Genomic DNA, 18,710 nt, shown 5'->3' on the forward strand with positions numbered 1-18,710 from the left:
GCATGAAGATGAGCCCTAAGGCACAATGTCCAGACAAGAAGTCATCAGACTCAGTAGTGCTAACAGTTGTCTTGCTGAATTTCTTTTGGTGTTAAGGATAAGCCTTTCCTTTGATCTCTTTTCCATTTTCTACATAAGTTTTTGCAGATTTTTAAAGTCAAAAGAGGCCAATTTGAGCATCCATTTTGGAATCTACATAAAATGAGATCCTAGAACTTCATCCAGCAATTTCTGAGTTCAGCCAAGTTACCAGTGGCTGAGCTAGAGAAATCATCAAGTATTTATCTGAAGACTTCTTGTGCTGGATCTTTCATCACAGCCATTGTAATCTCTTTTTGTAACCTCTAAATGTACCTTTCATCTACCTTTTTTCTTTCTTTTTTTGAATGTATGACTAGCTTTTTGAACTTCATTGATTTTTGCTCCTAGAGAGTGCATTTCTCATGCCTCTGCTTGCTTAAATACCCCTCTTATGCCAAATGTAACATCCCTTATCTATCCTTTGTTCAAATGGTTAAGTCTCAGTTTTGCTGTTTCACGTCACATGCCTCTACTGAGAAAACCATAAAATTTGTCAGGAGAAAATTAATTTATAGTATGAAATTCACTATGGATTCTTAACTTTTGCTGTGTAAAATTGTAAAGGTGACATTGTAAGCAGCTGTGTAAACCAAGGTATTAGTTTTGCCTCTGTGTTGCTGTCTTTCACTAACAAGAGTTTGTGAAAAGTGTAAATGCTCTGAAGAATTCATAAAAAGATCCAAGATTCAATGAAGGTATCTCAAAAGAGAAATGTTCCAGCTAGCTTTCTGTAAGGAATATGTATGTGCACTTTAGGGTTCTATTCTAGGGTTCTACTAAATTTTTCTTAAGTAGTCATTGCATTAACATTAAAATATATAAATTTAAAAAAAATAGCTGAATCAGACTTAGCACACAAAGATTCTCCTTACAAGAAGTGCAGAGTAAGGAACACACCTTTAGGAGCTTGGGGATGTGCAAGCTGGCACATATATCTTGGTGGAACTTTATTGTGAGATATATATATATATATATATATATATATATAAATACACACACAACCCTTAAAATTCTAAGGAAGTCCCAATATACTGATTCAAGTACAAACACCCTAGGTAAACTTATGGAGCTGAAATCTCTCTGGCTCTAGAAAGGCCATTGATACCAATGATACCATCCTTCTGATGGGTTTTGTGATGATGAAAAACTGAGACACATGCAAAGGACATTGGTATCAATGGCCTTTCTAGAGATCCTGACAGTTTACTGTAAATTTTCAAATCCCTTGGAACAGAGGCACAGCCAGGCATGCTTTCCCCTCTTCTGGTACAAGCTTATAGAAGAACTGCAGTTCTGAGTGTAGGAAATCTTAGTACTTAAAAAACAAAATAAAAATAAATGAGACAGGTGTACATGAGGAGAACATTTCATCCTTTCCCACCTCTGAGGAAGAGAACTTTTCCCTTTTGAGCAGTTTATTCCACGGCTTCGAGTGAGGCATATCTGAGGTTGCTACTGTCCTGAAAAACCTGTCCTCCGATCACTGCTGCAAGGCACCAGTGGAATCTGATACCATTTGTGCTGCTCTTAAGGAAGTGTCCAAGGAAAGAGAGACAAAGTTCACCCTTGCCTTAGGGTTCTCCTACCATGGTTCTTGGATATAAAAAGGAAGAACTTAATTACTAATTAAAAAAGAAAAAAAGTGGTGATGGTGGGGGAGCAAGCTTTCAGAGTTTTGCTCAGTCTGAGAAGCTCATCTCTTTTCTTCTAAGTTACGATTATAGTGAAGGCATGCAATGAGTCTGGCCTGACAAGGTGAGAGTTGCATGTCTCTGAGCACTGCCTCTCAACAAGTGGGTCCTGTTTGCTTTTGCTCCTGCCAGGTAAAAATTATTACCAATGCAAGTAATTTTTCCCTGGCTCATCTTTATGCCTACACCCCTTCGTCCCCTAACACAGATGTACTTCAGCTTCAAATCTGCTGACAGTGACGCTACAGCACCTACAGAATTTGCTCAGCTTTTGGGTAGGTTTTATAACCACGCTGATCCCTGTGCCTCCCACCACTGCTAGTAATAACTGAACCAGTCAGAGAAGGTCTCTGCAAACCAGTCACAGCAGTGATTAAGATGTAGACATACGTATCTCCTCGCCCTTTAAATAGAAGGCTTAATTGGCGATGTGGATCGCAGCTTTCTAATGGACAGAAATTAAACTCCATTTAATTCCTGAGCAGACACTTCCAATGCACAAGGTTTACCACACATTTGGAGTGGGGAGGGAGGGGGGAAGGAAGGAGCCACATGCACAGCTCTCTCTACCTCTGACAATCACTGAGGAAAAGCAACATGAGGACCAGAATGGCATAAGTGTGGCAGGTGTGAATTGACCTGCACTGGCAAAGCTGCGAGCTGGGAAACTTGCAAATCACATGATTGTGCAATACTTGGCTCCAGTCAGTGCTATCGTGTTCTTTATTAAAAAAAAAAAATCTTAAAGACATGTACATCAAGTTAAGGGATTAACTGTCAAGTGACATTACTGAAAATAGAGACAATATATTTCTTTATTGTTAATGAAATTCAGTTAAAAGTGAAGGAAGTGATAAAGAATGTACTGTTTTGTAATGTATTTTACATAAGAACATAATATAGAAAGGGAAGTGCAATTAAATCTTAATGTGGACTTTTTTATTTTTAGTTTATCATCTGGTTTACATTTTGAGCCCCTTTGCAGCAGTAAATTATGCTGGCATTTCTTAGGGAATAACTGCCATGTTAATTTAGTTTAATAAAATAACTGACAGAAAAGGGGGAAAAGAAGCAAGAAAAGACAGTACTGCCCCCCCAACTCCTTATCGTTAGCTAAGTATTCAAATGCTTTCTCTATGAATTGTCCGTGGTCCAACTCCAGTACCATGTAATAATACAATACATTACAACACAGTACAATACAATCTTGGGTTTCTGTAGCGCCCTTCATGCAAGCATCCCAGGGTGCTTTACAATCATTATGAGTTAAAATTAAAACTGAAGCACATACAATTCCTAATAGAATCATTTTAAAAATGCTAAACAGAACAAATAACTTTTAAGTCTAGATTTAAAAGTCCCAACAGCCAAGCTTTCCTTACTTCAATTGGCAATGAGTTCCAAAGCTAGGGAGCAAAGCGACTAAAGGCTCTCTCATGTTATGTTAAAGGATCTCTCATGTTGTTTATACTTGTGCAGTACTCCACAGCCAAAAATTTGCCAATAAGAAGAAAAAAAAAAAAAAAGAAAGATTTATTTGCAATCTTGCTTTAAAGAACACTGGAGAAGTGGTTTGTTAACTCTCTAATAAAGTTATGGAAAAAATAAATGAATCAGGGTTTGCACTTGGCCGTGACTGTGCTAAGAGGTATGCAAGAAACATGAACAAATAGGAATGAATACAAAATTCTGTAGAAGTGCATTATTTGACTGCCTCTTAACCCATTAAATTTACCCAGAAGAAAAAAAACAAAACAAAACAAAACATGGTTATGTGTATATGTCTATCTACAAAAAGAAGAACATCACTACAAATACTTGAAATGCAAGTTATTCTATATACCATTCTCAAGAACACTGAGTGAAAACAGAAGTCAGGTAGGGCTCAGTTCTACAACACATGCATGCTTTAGGAGGAAAACAGAAGAAAACGTGCTGTGTTTCTTTTGCATCCTGTAACTTCCCTAAAACTTGAAGTCCATATGATGCAGATACTCATTCATATGACACAGTTCTCAAAATTGCCGAGATACAATCAAAAACGGTTGCTACTCAAAGTGGGATGCACAGTCCCAAAAAAGCATTAATTCTGTACTTTTCACAAGAGAGCCTGGTGGAGGACAGGTACTTTTAACTCCTGACTTTAGGAATGTAAAAACAAAATTTAAAAAAATCAAACAGCAACAAGAACAGCAACAAAACCAAACCAAAACAAAACAACCTTCAACACTAGCACCATTCCTCTCTTGGACTCCTCCACTTTTCAGAAGCAGAAACAGAAGATCACATTACAGCACAGATACCAAGGTACACACTGACACCTTACAGACTCCCCTGAAGTCAGATACTGCATTTATTTGAAGAAAAAAGCGTGTTTTCCCCCTCCTCCCACAATAATTTCAGGCCTCATAACTGATTTGGAAAGTGACTTAACATCCTTGTTATACTTAATTCTAATGAAGAGGCAGAAAAAAACAGCTATATATTTTTGCCTTTCATAGGGTGCTGCTACGCAGATAAAACAGTTGCAGATAGACTGGCATAGCTTTAACAATGAGAGTGTTTAGGTGCATCTAAAGAACATAAATCAAACGATCAATCGATTGAAAGGTTGAGTACCCTGTGAATGTCCTCACACAGCTCTACCCAAACACCTATTATATACATCTTGCTCATCCCATCAGCAATAGGCTCTGCAGTGCCCATTCTATCTGGATGACTAAAAATTCTAGGCACCAATTTTAATAGTTAATTGCAAATATTTTAAAAATCCAGATACCATGTCAGCTTGAAGAGACATCACAGTGAATGCTCTTGAGCAACTGGGGGGGTGGGTTGAAAAGCCCTGCCTGCCAAAAGCTGAGCCCAGGCCCTCAAGGATTTACTTCCCCGAAATAATTAATGACATCTTTAAAATCTAAAATACAGTAACTTCTAAAGCAGAAAAAAGAGCTGCATTCCTTACTTAGGTTATTAATTATTGGGGGAAGGGAGGAAGACAGAAGAGACTTACAAGCAACAAAGAAATCCAAGGACTTGATCTCAGGTCTAGGCAGGTAAAAGTGAAAGGGGAGGGGGTAAAAAACACCTTTTGGTTCAGTAAAGCATGAATCAAAAACTTCTCATAAAAAGTATATATTCTGGCAACCCTTAATAGCTCATTCCTTGATTATCTATAGGTACAGAAATTTTAATTTTGGCAAACACAACTTTTTGCTTAGGATTTTGGAAGGGTGGATCAGAACAGCAGTGTGGAAATGTGAGAGGATTTCTATTGAGCTGCCTATTTGCTATGGTGGCCAAGTGCTTTCACATCAGGTGAACTCAGAAACACTGATGTTCCAAGAAAGCTTTCTGTCTGTTGTCTCTGCCAGATCTCATAAAGTCTGAACAAAACAGCATGCAAATTCAGGGCAGGGTATTTGAACAGAAAGGAAAATATATGATCTATACTATGCCCACGTCAGGTGAAGAGAATCACTCACTACAGCATGTAAGCTTGTTAAAAATGCAGTCAGAATCGTTATATTTGTCACAAGTGCAAAGCTATGCAGACTTGGGTACCGTACCAGCACTTGTACTGTGTATGCATACGTTTCATGCAATGCAAGCATACATCCCTCTGACTAAAATAACGCTATTCCCTCATCACCAAGAGCAAAATTATGTAAATGCCATTATAGGTGGGGGAAGGGGGGGAACACACAAATATCTTCCAAAAATTTTAAAATAGTCTGTAAATTACTGTGTCTCTTAGTATCACAGCCTCTGGATACCTTTTTTTTTTAAAAAACTGCATGTCGCCTACAAAATACTGAACAAAAAGCCATTGAGATTTCAGATTCTACTATATATCAGGCCTGGAATTTCTCATCTATAATGTACTGACTTGTGGTTGTCCTGAGAGTCAGACTAGATACAAGCAGTGTCAAAGGATGAGCAAAAGGGAGGGGGAAAAAAACCCCAACCAAATACATTCACATTTCAGGATACTACGGGGTAAGAAAAAGAATACCTTGCTTGAGAAGGGCTTTTGCAGTGCTTTGTTAGTGCCTGTTTGTGAATACTAACAACAATCATTTAGAATATCTTTTTGTAGAAACAAAATCAGGAAAGATAATACCAGTAGAAAAGTCAATGTTATTTGATCACTGCCATATTTTTAAAGCAGTGCCCAGATACTAATTAATCTCTACAATCTCTTCATTTGGTAGGTGACTTGTTATCATCTTTTCATGGAAAAGGTTACAGGAAATCAAGATAAGGGATACATCTAAATGTTCAAAAGCACGGTGAGTTTGTTCTAGAATTATCAAAAGGATTTCCTGTCCTTTTCTTAGACTAATACCCCATGTTGCTCTCCTCTTCATCATAAAAGTTGATCAAACTATATATATATATATATATATATCTCATACTTATAAAATACACAGAGAAACAGAGAAAGATGTAGTAATTCAATAGAAGCAAAAGAGGAAAAAAACCCTTATTAATATCAGAATAAATATATAATACAATAACATTTCAGTTATTAACTGTGGAAGTAAGAAGAAACTTCTGCACTAAAAAACAAAAGAGAGCGAAACTGTGAAAGTGAAGTATGAAAATGCTAAGACTAAGGCAAGACATTGAAGGACAAACATTAAGTAAGTAAATGCAACCGAGCTGCCTGCCTGTCTGATCACTTTAGAGCAGCTCCCAGAAGGCTGACGTAGAGTAGAGCTTCTGTGCAAGGGTTTAGAAATAAGAATTGATGGTAGAACAATTTCTTTACAACCCTTTGGAGACTGAAGAACCAAAACAGGAGGGAAATGAGATCTAGGCCACTCGCGAGGTAGACCAATTTAATGGAATGCACAAGACAGCCCAAAATTGAGCCCTAGATTAAATTCCAAGTTACCTTCCCGATCAAAAGAGGTCTGGAGAGGAAAGAGAAATGAACCAAGCTGTGCGTATCAAATGCAAAAGGTCTTTCAGTCGGCATCTGCACACACTGCCAGTCTCTAGCAATAAAATACGCAAACCTGATGTAAAGCATGAAAATATGCACTTTAGTGCATAATTCAGAACAGACTTGGGTTTTCCATGCAAAATTTGAAGTGTCCTTTTACCTTGACTGCTTGATACCAAAAATTTGAGGCTAAATGTCTGAATGGCTGTTTGTAATTCCACAGCAATTCAGAGGCGTGCATTTGCTCCGGTCCGTCCTAAGCGCTCCAAGTCATGTTGACAGGGATTCTCCATGATGTGGGCTCATACACTGAGCAATAAAACTGACCTTCAGGGGTGGGCATACAGTCACAGAGTGAAAATTACAGCAGCTTCAAAAGTACCATGTATTCAACTCTCCTAATGAGAGCAAGAGTCACAGTGGTATTTTATCAAGGCATGAAGAGTTCGTACCTTTACACCTCAGGGTTTTAGTTGGACAAGAAAATAAATGGCTAAGAAATTAAAAAAAAACAAACACACTCTAGCAAATAATAATGTTAAGTTTTCAAGACTCTATAATTGAAACAGACTGGTTATCAAAGTTTTGTTCATGTATTTTCAAGTTATTAAGTATGTCTGCACTATAAAATAGTTGGCTTGTTTGTTATTAGGCTTTTTCAGTACATAGAATGCCAGTATTCTGAACAAATATGAGCAATTTTTTAATATACAAAATGCAAGACTGCTTCAGAAAATAGAGTAAACACTAAGTGAAAATGGGGCTTCAGAGATGCCATGCATTGAGCACAGCGGCTTAATTACTTTAAAGCAAGTCCTTCCATACCTACACAAAACAGAGTATTGCTAATGACAGTGACAGAAAACGATAACTACTCTCGTTTCCACTTTGAGTCATTTTTCTGTGGTTAATAAATTATATCCACAACAGTGTTAATAAGTTATGGTACGGTGTCACTGCATTAGTTTGCATTTATGATGAAGCACTTCATATGGCATTACCTATACCCATGGAAGAACATAACAGGAGAGAGCCTTTCTCTGCTCTCAGAAGAATTTCCTATGCTTTGATGGATCCCCTAAATAAATGCTGTCTCCTGGCCTCTGCCTTGCTCTTACTTCTCACCTCTGCTGCAGGAGCACGCCATGACAGGGCAATTCAAAAACTTTAATACCTTTAATAAAACACTGGCACTCTTAAATCAGTGTCCTTTCCATAGGAATGATATACAAGGAGTTAGAGGTAAGGCAAATATGGGAAGTATTCAGATCAATTTACTCATGTGAAAAGGACACTGTCAGATCAACTCATCTTCCCTCAAGCTCCCAGAGGGAAACAGGAAGACTTAAACTGACTGATGGGCTCGTGATCAACTACTGTAAAAGCTTGTTTTTCCAAAAGTTAAGAATAAATAAATAAATAAATAAATAAATAAATAAATGTACTTTAAGCTTAATATTATTTGGTTTTTAAAGAAAAAAGAAAAGCAGCAGCTATTTAAATTCTTGCAACCCAACTGTGGCAGCACTGGTGAAGACAGAGATGGCAAAAGTAATAAGCACACTTTTAACAACAGAAAGAAGCTCATGGCTTTAAGTATATTCTTTTACAAATAAAGAAATACAAACCAGTAAACAAAGCATCCCAAATCAGAGTTCTGTAGTGTGGAGTTTTAGTCATCTCAAGCATTAACTTGAAGAGCTGCTATTAAGAAAGGTGGTTTTTTGTCCATCAAAGTTATTACATAAAAATTCAATATTGTTTGAAAGAATTTTTTAGAAGAATGTAATTATTGAGTTGTCTCCACTACCATGATACTTTCTATAGTAAAGCGTTCATTTTAAAAGCTTTTTTTCTGCTTTTATATAAAGAAACTCCTTTGTGAAACACAATATCCAAATAGAAATGAGATATTCCACCTCAATAGAAGTTATTTGCTTTCCATCAGTATCAAGTAAAAAGCAGCACTATTAGATTAAAACAGAGAAAAATCCCAAGTTATCTGCAGTCTCCATAAGCCAGCAGTGCAAAAGATCACATGCTTTTACAGTAGGTACATACAAGATAACTTCACAGACATATTACTGGAATGGTTTGCAACCAGTGAAGATAATTTTGATTATTTCCACTTCAAAACTTCCTATATTGGAGCCACATCATGAAAACAATCTAACCGTAGGGGGAAAAAAAGTGATGGAAATAAGTCTGCTAATCTCTTCATGAAAACTAGACAGAAGAGGAGCGTAGTCTCCTGTAGATTAACTGAAGTCTTTCAGAGACAAAGACTCCAGTATTCTAAGCAAAAGAAATAAAATCCCCATAAAAATACCTTCATGTAATTTCTCTTTCTCCCTCCCTGCCACAACTGGCATCATTTATTTGTATATTGAATTCGTCTCCACTGCACCACAATGAAATACATTTTAAAATTTAAAAGGTAGAAAAAATACCACGTTCCCACCACAGCATCATTGGACACCATACTGCATAGAAAAATGAGTCGTGCCTTTGCAGTAATTTGACAAGAGAAGAACAAAAAGAAAGGCAAAAATAGAACAATACGACTAAGGTTTGAAGAACGCATCGGTTTGAAGAATGCATTGGTTCAATATTTAGCAATGCATAAATTGAGGTTTCATTTTTGTTTAGGTATATTTTGATTAGAACTAATAAATGACTGATTTTCCTTTGGTTCTTTGCAACAACAACATATCACCCAAAGAGCTTTATTCTTTATTCCCTTCTCATATAGCATGCCAAAGACTGTCTCAGTTTATGAATTAGCATTTAAAACTACTGTAGGTTATCTAACAAGCATTCAGATTCAATAGTACTTTTGACAGCAGTAAGTAAAGAGCCTTTTAACATCTTGAACACACGTGCTTGAAAAAAGTAGTTGCATCAAAGCAGTTCAAAGACTGCAGACAAAAACCAGTTAAAATCCAGTTTGCTGTGAGATGATTTTAGTGTGGTGTAAACAACCTTTCACGACTCCCCATGGGAAATGTTGTAAGACTATGTTCAAAATGAACCAGGCATATTTATAAAGATCATGAAGTGGTCAAATGCATTTGCATTTTTGGCAGATCCACTCCACGGGTACTACTTACTACAGTCTGTAGAAATCTCAAATCTCACATCAATGTTGCCTATATTGCTTTATTATTTATTACATGTTATGCTAAGTACCTGCGAAAGGGGACATTCCTTGGCCAATGAACTCTGGTTCATATCCTTCAGTAAGTCCTTCAGAGCATTTCTTACTGTTGTGTGAGACCATTGTTCAGGAGGCAAGTCTTCTAGTTTAGGGCAACTATTTGAAACACAGATTAGAAAAGGGATTATTACAAGATTGCATCCTGCTGCAGAACATTCCTTTAAGACAGACAGATTTCATTTTGCGCATCAAGCAGATGCATCTGGAGATTGCTCTCGGTCTCCTGATTGTTCCGATTAGTTAATTACTTTATACAACACATCTGCTGTATTGATGCATGAATTATACATCAGCTGCATGTGGCGACTATTTTTTCATGTTACTTCTACCTTCCTGCTCTGATGCGCTTGGTAAAACAATTTAAGGTGTAATGCTTTCTCACGACTGATCATGAAAAACATTAATATATTAACCATTTTTTTCTTTTTTGTTGCTGTGAAATTTAAGAACCTAGACAACAACAATAAGTGCGAGCAAGTCATTCTTTTACAAAATGCACACAGATGGTACTGTTCATGATATGCAAAAATATTTTTCTCTTAAGTAAACTTTATGTAAAATGCCTTCTTGTAATGCATCATTTAATTGACTAAAATGCAATATAGTTTTAATGAGATATCCAAAGAAAATCTATGTATCAGAGCTATAAAAGTTTTCTGCAATAGTATACTGTAAGTTAAAGAAAAATTAGAGTAACTAAAAAGGAATTTAGGCAAGCCTTTGAGCACAAAGCACAGTGGGAATTAAATACAAGCAATATTAACAGTTAAGAGCAGACAAGTAACAGTTCACATCCCAGAACTGCGTATGACTTACCTGTGTAACTGGATTTTCAGTGTGACCACATGATAGACGTCTTGCAGCATGTCTGCTACTGTAGCATCAGGGGCATCTGTCACATAGGAGAGTGGAACTGGATTCCACTTCCCAACCTGGATAAGCCCTGCAGGATTGTAATTTTTGGAGGGGAGGGGGAGTGGGCAAGAAGGGCAGGAAAAATTGAAAGTAAGTGATTTACCTAATTCCTAGGGGCAAAAGAAATATCTGATTTTAACAAGATCACCACCTTTGTTTCTAACCTCTTAAATCTGGCAAAACAAAAGAATACTCCCCCCCAAACCCCCCACCCACATACCACCAAGGATAGGCCTTATCTATATTATGAAATTATAGAAATACATTGCAGTAGAGATTTTTTTAATATGTATAGAAGAATATTTTCCTAAGTTCCCATGAATTCAATAGGACATGATATAACAGCATTCCTCTTAACAAATTGGTAAGAATTTTGCAATGCAAGAATTGAGCGCAAGAAAAATTACTTTGCAGTCTATAAAACCATCAGGAACAAAATAAAAGAAACAGAGCTGGATATTCAGTCATAAATGCAAGTTGACTCTCAACAGTCCATCTGCTCAAATATGCTTTACACTTCCTTGTGGATCCTCAGTGGAGCAGATTATTAAGGTCAATAAGCATACTAATGATTCAGTTGAAGTCTTTTTTCTTCTTTAAAAAAAAAAAATTTTAAAAAGGAATTTACCTCCACATTCCCCACGAACAAAATGTGCACTAACTAAATAAAAACACATCAAGGAAAAAAAACCAAAAACTATACAGACACAGAATCAGCAAGAAGTTTAAGAAGTAAAGCCTGCATTGCATTCCTGAAAGAAATCCTGCCCCTCCCCCAAGACCCCATAAACAAACACAATTCATTGTACAATTTCATAATCTTATTTACCTTTTGCTTGGGCAGCAGAGCTGTGAGAATATCCAAGAGATAGCAATGCCATTTCAATCAGCTGGTTGAAAAGCATATCCTTCCTCACCAACACAAATTCTGCATGCTCCTCCTTAGAATCATATTCAATGGCATTTTCATAATGTTCCACTACACAGAAAACTGGAAGCATACTTCCTATTAAAAAAATTAAATTTAACATATTAAACTTGAGTTATAGTAGAGTAGGTGGGTCTATACAGAGTTATGTAAATAAAACCTGTATGAACAGGCAGAGGAGGCATCAAGAATCATCACAAATATTTGATCAACATATTCCCTGAGTCCTTTTCCCTCACCCTCCTCAAAAAAGAGAAAGTTCTACAAAACATACATCTCCCTGAAAGGCAGAAATGTAAATTTATCTCCCTTGATCAGATGCAGATTTAAAGAATTACCTTCCATAGAAATAACAAGGTTGACTGAAGAGAAGTTGATTCTCTCTGTCCTGCCTGATTTGTTGTGAGTAGCAGGCAGTATAAGAACCTAAATACATACTGCAGATGTCTTCACTGTAAGCCATTTTAGTACCAGCCACATAATTTTGTTTGTTAACATTAAAACTTTCTTAGTCCTGCCAAAAATATTTAATTGGTTTCAACATCAACAACAAATCACCTTGTGTGTTATATATTCACTCTGAAAAGAGTACACAAGGAAACAAGGCAAAAGTTAACACTAACTCGTGCTTCATTCACTGAGTGCAATTGAGCACTACTTTCACTCACATCTTTAAGGAACAAATCATTACTTCAATACTGCTTTAAGAAGTGTACCTGCAGTTTTCAGGCTGATTTTTGTTGTTCTTGCTGTTGTGTCCTGCACTTTACATCCCTCAACACTATTTTAGCATGCCTGAAAGTTAATTACTAGTTTCCAGTTTTGTAGCATCATATGGCAAACTCTTCCATACACTGCACAGAATATTAAGCAAATAACCTTTTTTCTTTCATTTTGCCTTTTTTTTTAATTTAGTTTTGTTTTGTTTGTTTTTTTCCTCCCTTTCAATGACAGAGAGAGAAGTAACAAATGACCCAAGCTGGTTTAGGGACAAACTCTCTCACAGCAATCAGATTCCTGGACTTTATGAAAATCCCTCCCAGCCTCCCAGATGGACATGGATGACACAGTGACCTGTGGTTTTAAGCTCCAATCCTGTTCTGCTGTCTGCAGCAGCACAGGTTAGGATCTCTTAATGACAGAAAGCAGAAGGGTTAAAAGGAGATGTACAGAACTGTCTTATGGCAGCCTGCCAGAGGGGTATCATCTTTAGCATAAATGATGACAAGGGTTATTTTAACAGGGCACCCAGGAACTCCAATTAGTCCTACAATGTTAATGCCTCTATAACCACTGCCCTCTGGACTTACAGAAACCTCCTAACCTGCTAAGGTGCACCAGACATGCTGTAGTCTAAAAGGAAGCTTTACTCTTGACAATCGAGTAAGACCACATCTGCTGTTTTGTGCTCTTAACGTATAGTAAGAAATCATGATAAAAAAGATACCTCTTAAGCACGTATATTTAAACTACATCTGTTCATCAGATAGCCAATCTCTGGCAAACAAACCCCTTCAGGTTTGCAAGGAAAAGCTCACAAACTCACTCCAGTTTGCCCAATAGGCTCAGCATGAAAGACTGAAACACAAGAGCAAAAGCTTGCCAATATTTATGTAGTGCAGGAAGGAGATTTTTTTTTTTTTGCTTTTTAATTTTTTTTTTTTTTTTTTTTTTTTTTTTTTTTTTTTTTTTTTTTTTTTTTTTTTTTTTTGTAATCGGAGTGAGACTGGCCAGGAAGGGAGAGAAGACCAAAGCAAAAGCAGTACATGCAAAGCGGTGTTTATTTCACTGGTTTTAAATAAGCTGTGGACGCACACGATTCATCTGCAAAAAGGTAGTGGTTTGTTTTTTGGGTTTTTTCTCCCTTTCAGGCTCTGACGATGTTTCACCTACTTCCATCTGACTCAGAGTAAGGGCTCAAAATTCTTAAGTAGTTTCACTAGTAATTCCTGAAGATAAAGCGTAAGCAAAGCTTTATTCTAACAAACAGTGCAGATACATCCTAAACCAGCTAAAAGCATATTGTTTTTCCCCTTATCAGCTCCTACAAATTAAGCTATGATCAGACACAACATACAGGTACTTAGCTGCTTATCAGCACCTTTTTTTGCCAGGTACATGGTTTCTTCAGTTGCAGCATTTTGGGAAATGTGGTACTTTAAACAACACAGGCCTCCTGGCCAAATTTTGAGGCACAGCATAGATCCACAGAGGTGGATCCCGGTAGTGTGACACAGGTATCATCTGACTACAAATCAAGCCACTAAATCTTTTAGCAAACTGTCACTAGTGTCCTTCTGTTAATGTGAAAAATGTTATACAGGAGAGCACAATCTCAGCTGGCTGATCACTCCTGCTAGTACTTGGCAAGACCTCCAAGTGCAGCAACTTCATAACCTTCTAGTATTAAAGGGGAGAGCATTGGTCAGTGCTCCCTGCTAAAAATACAGCATGATTTAAACCTGAAGGCAGTGTTAGAGCTTTTGCTGAAGGTTTACGAGTCTGTGTAAACAGCACGTCTGCCATAAGGAGCACTGAAGTCTGTAGAATCCTTGTCTAAAACTGTCCTGGCATTAAAGTTTGCTGTGCAAATATCACATAATACCAGAGACAGCTGAAATCTCCTATTTAGGAATTTATGGAACTTATATGTTTGCAGGCGTCAGAAAGTCCTTTTTATACAGCCCCACTGCTTCACTGTACAATGTTAATGCACTCTGCTTGAAAAGCCGTAATAAATTATATTTTTAATGCTCTTACCCTGGGCTTTCTTAAGATGCATACATTCTTGGCAAACAATCAATAAATAGGGTAATCATGAGCAGAGGCCAAAGAATTTGCTGAAGTGCTGTTTTTCCATTTTTAATAGATAAAGATCTAACAATACGGACTGCTGTGTCTGTTCATTTCAGGATCAATATATTCTTTGTTTTCGCCAAACCGAGGAAAAAATAAATGATTGTACGATAAATGTTATGCATCAGACACAATGAAATTCCTCTGCCTTCTAACTTTGTCCGTTTAATAGTCTTGGTTGCATTTTGCACTTTGCTTAACAAATACAAGAAAAATCTGGATTATAAATGTAACTGATTATACTAGGAAAAGTAGAGGCTGTTTTAAGATATATGCCAAATTACATGCAGCGGATTTCGATTTAAATTAGCAAGCCTGCCGGACATGGTCAAAAAGACTTAAAAATTTTGATAAGTAAAATTTGCATATTATTGTCCATTAAAAGTATTTTTAATGCAAACAAAAGCCATCCATATACAAACATCAATGATTCTAAATGTGCCTTTTCCTTGTGTAAATGTCTAATTACAGCAAACCAGCCACTGAAAAATATGACACCCAAGTTGTTCATTGTTCAATAATGAATTGTACTTAAGAAAATAAACTGCGAAGATTGACATCATAAATGACTTTTCCAATGTGATACCTAAAGATTTACACTCTCTCCTTTAAACCAACTTGCAACTGTTATGGAAATACTGCTGCCCTTCCAATCATAGCACCATCATTAGGAGGAAAGGTGAGAATTTGTTTTGGGGTTCAGTATTTACTCTTACATATATTCACATTTCTTAGCCCAGCGCTTACTCAAAGAATTAATGCACCAAATTACTTACATTTCAATGTAAGAATTTACTTTAATCACACAGCTAGCCTTTACCTTAACAAAAATCAGACTCCACCCTGAAAAGCAAGATGCTCCACCCAAGAATGAACCTTACATTTCCCAAATGTGATTTATATCAGAATTGGGAATAGATAGTATTTTAGAATGGCGGCTTTAATCTTGAAATATAAATGAAGTAGAGTCTGCAAAAGTATGCTTCCCCCCCGAATATTATAAATCATATTTCTCTAATGCAGAATTATCAAAAGTGTTACCTTTTCTAATATTAGTTTTCATCAGGTGTCCAGAGTGTTTTAAAGGCACTCCTTGCATTTTAGTTCCTGTACTTCCAAGTCTTCCTCTTCCTAATGGACTCCCATTCTGTTCCAAGCGCGCAATTTTGGCTGGTGGACCCTTCGGATCGCTTACATTGTTAGACATTTCTGAATGTTCTTTCCCCTGAGTTGCCTCGTTCAAATGATCCATACTCAGTCCCGCCTCTAAAGATCACCTGCCATGATTAAAAAAAAAAATATATATATGTTGTACACGTGTGCGCATATGTATACGTACACAGCCTGCACATATACAGAGACAGATATATATGTATCACAAGCTCATAAAGAAGAATAGATAACCATTTTAACTAGGAAAAAATGCCTTTTTTAAAAGAAACAAACTTATTCTTCAAAAATTACCTCATACCCAGTTTACAGAGAGATTGTATCATAATCTAGTGGAATGGTTTTTTAAAAGCCAACCAGAGTACCTCTTAAAAAAGAATTTTAAAAAAATCTTTGGAGATATTCTACCAAAACCGAGAGAGTCTAAAACTCATATAAGTGATGATGATTGTCAAGGTGCATACTCCAAGCCAGCTATTGTTACAAATCTCACAGAAAGGTTTGTTATTAATCGCGGATATTTTTATTGTGGAGAGAGAGAGAAAGATTCTAATGAAAAATTTCTTTATCTATTTGCTTATAAAATGGACGAACAACAACAATAGAGAGATTGTTAAAACTTTAGTTGAAGAAGCAACAGATTTATTAGAGATGTAGACTATTGTCCATTTACAATTCCTCTCCCCCTTAAAAATAGAAGTTAGAAAAGAATTTAACTTCAGAAAGCAGTGGCGGGAGATGGTAGCTTTTGAGTTTCCTAACCAATATTCCTAACCTATTCCTAACCAATACAGAGTTTATCAACTTTTGCAAGGTTCAAAATATGCAATTTTTCAGATATTAAGCTTCAAGTGTTAAACAGAGTAGTTTATTCAATTAAGATAAATAACTGAATAGTTTCTCACCAAACATAAAGCTGAGGAAAAATCCTCCACAATTTCTACAGTACTTTTGATGCCCTTAAATATAAAAAAACCCCAAAACCTGGGTCATGCTGACACAGCTATTTGAAACCAAAAAAACAGAATTTCAATAGCAAAGTAAGAAAAGGTATATATTAGCATGCTTGTACTTCCCGTTTTATAAACTTTTGAAACCTCTGTCCATGAATAACAATTACAGTTAAATCACTAACAATCTCCCAAGCCAACAACATAACAGAGTAAGTTTTAAGGATTTTTGCCACTCATCAGAACCTGTTTTGCCAACTATATTAAAAAACCTTGCTGACAGTAAAGGCATCTTTCTGGTTATGATTTCACTAATCAATACTGTTGTGATTGTTAGATATTTTATCTACCTTTCCCTGACAGGGAAAGGTATAACTACACAGACAATTATGTTTTATATATATATATGTGTATATAAAAATAATGTAATCTAATATAATCACTAAGGACAGGTCAACAGACATTAATCTTTGAACTAGTATTTACATTAGCAAGTACAAATACTAATACTGGGGAAGTCATATTTAGAAAGACTGGTGTGAATCGGATAATTGTTACTTTTCTTTCAGTTGCCTAGTAATTCAATACATTTTCTTGCACATTTCATAGCCAAGTTATTAGAGCCTAAATATCTTGGAATCTTTATATGTAGATATACACACTTCTATGTCACTAGTATACATGCCAGTGATAATTTTGTAGACTATTTTTTTCTTGTTTGAACATCATGCTCTTTTTCCCGATACGGTGAAGAAAAAGGCAATGTATTAATTCAAACCTTTACTAGCAACCTCAAGAATGCAACCAAATAGATGAAGTTCAGACAATCATTATTTTTCCTTATGCTGTTAGGTGACAGGCTAAGGTTCACCATTCATCTTTATCGCATCTGTTTTAGGTCATGCGTCTCATTAACAGTAAACATGCCTATTTTAGCCACTTTTCAAAAAGAATTTTTTAAACTGTGTTAAGTGTAACCTAAGCAAAGAATTACAGACTCAAACTGTTAACATCTTCCGATGTTTCTAACAACACTAACATACCATAAGGCTACTATTCTGAGACTGGTCTATCTCAAGAAAGAGGATTAACAAAAAAAAAAAAAAGGAAAAAAAAATGAGTGGGGGGGGAAGAGTAAAAGAAAACACACACAAAAAAGCTACAAACAAGAAATTCCTCATCACTTTTGGCAACTTCAGAAGTACTCTAAGGCAGGAAGGTTCTTTGCTACAAAAAGTATCTAGTCATCATGAGTCAGAATCGCACTACATCATGTACAGTGAATAAAAGTGATAGATCGCCACTTAGTTAATACACTGACTGCAACCAAAACACCAAATGGGTCATTTTCGCTTGGCCTGAGAATACCCACCCATCGGCATCATTTCACCGCTTAGTCATCTTGTAAAAAGCTTTATGTTACAAAGCAAAATTACATGCACATAAAACACCTAATTTACTAATTTAAACTCCATGCCCAAGGCTAAAGTTCACTGAAACCTCAGTTTGGAATAGTGATGAGCAACAACCAGCATGGCCTGCCCAGGGAGAGAGGGTGGCAGGAAAGACCTATCATCTCCGCCGGTTCCAGGCCAGGAGTTTCCCCGGGTTTCGCATTTAGGCATCTTTCACAACTACAAGTTTTCATCACAGATCAGTGAGAGAAGAGCACGATTTCAAGGCACAGTTTCCCGGAGCCAGCGTACACGTACAGGCACACCGCGCAATTTCTGAATGAGAGTCGGTGCCGTATCGCCTTTTGTCGCGATGTAACGCTGCCGGTATTATATTATTTCTTTCTCTCCTCCTGAATCAGCCCCCTCCCCATGCCTTTCCCCTCCTCTTCCCTCCCTCCCCCATAAAAACCCATAATCACATTTGAGAGAGGCTCCGCACTTATCCGTTCCATATGGCTCTCACAATCCAGGCCAAGCTTTCCCTGTGACCTTTT

General features: G+C 36.7%; 1 protein-coding gene across 5 annotated transcripts in view; it reads right to left on the reverse strand.

Annotated features, from left to right (window-relative positions):
- SATB1 (SATB homeobox 1) overlaps window positions 1–18,710 on the reverse strand; it is a 92,127-nt gene that overhangs the window by 54,571 nt on the left and 18,846 nt on the right. For 3 of the 5 annotated variants that reach the window (XM_053980528.1, XM_053980520.1, XM_053980488.1), the window contains exons 2-6: window positions 18,636–18,705; window positions 15,681–15,916; window positions 11,685–11,861; window positions 10,757–10,883; window positions 9,913–10,036 (exon numbers count right to left, since the gene is read on the reverse strand). In XM_053980528.1, the coding sequence (XP_053836503.1) occupies window positions 9,913–10,036; window positions 10,757–10,883; window positions 11,685–11,861; window positions 15,681–15,891 (639 nt within the window). In that variant the 5' untranslated portion in view covers window positions 15,892–15,916; window positions 18,636–18,705. The remainder of the gene's footprint in view (window positions 1–9,912; window positions 10,037–10,756; window positions 10,884–11,684; window positions 11,862–15,680; window positions 15,917–18,635; window positions 18,706–18,710) is intronic. The other 2 variants (XM_053980510.1, XM_053980499.1) reach the window with 1 other exon arrangement.

Source organism: Vidua macroura, chromosome 1, assembly GCF_024509145.1.
Source record: "Vidua macroura isolate BioBank_ID:100142 chromosome 1, ASM2450914v1, whole genome shotgun sequence".
NCBI lineage: Eukaryota > Metazoa > Chordata > Aves > Passeriformes > Viduidae > Vidua > Vidua macroura.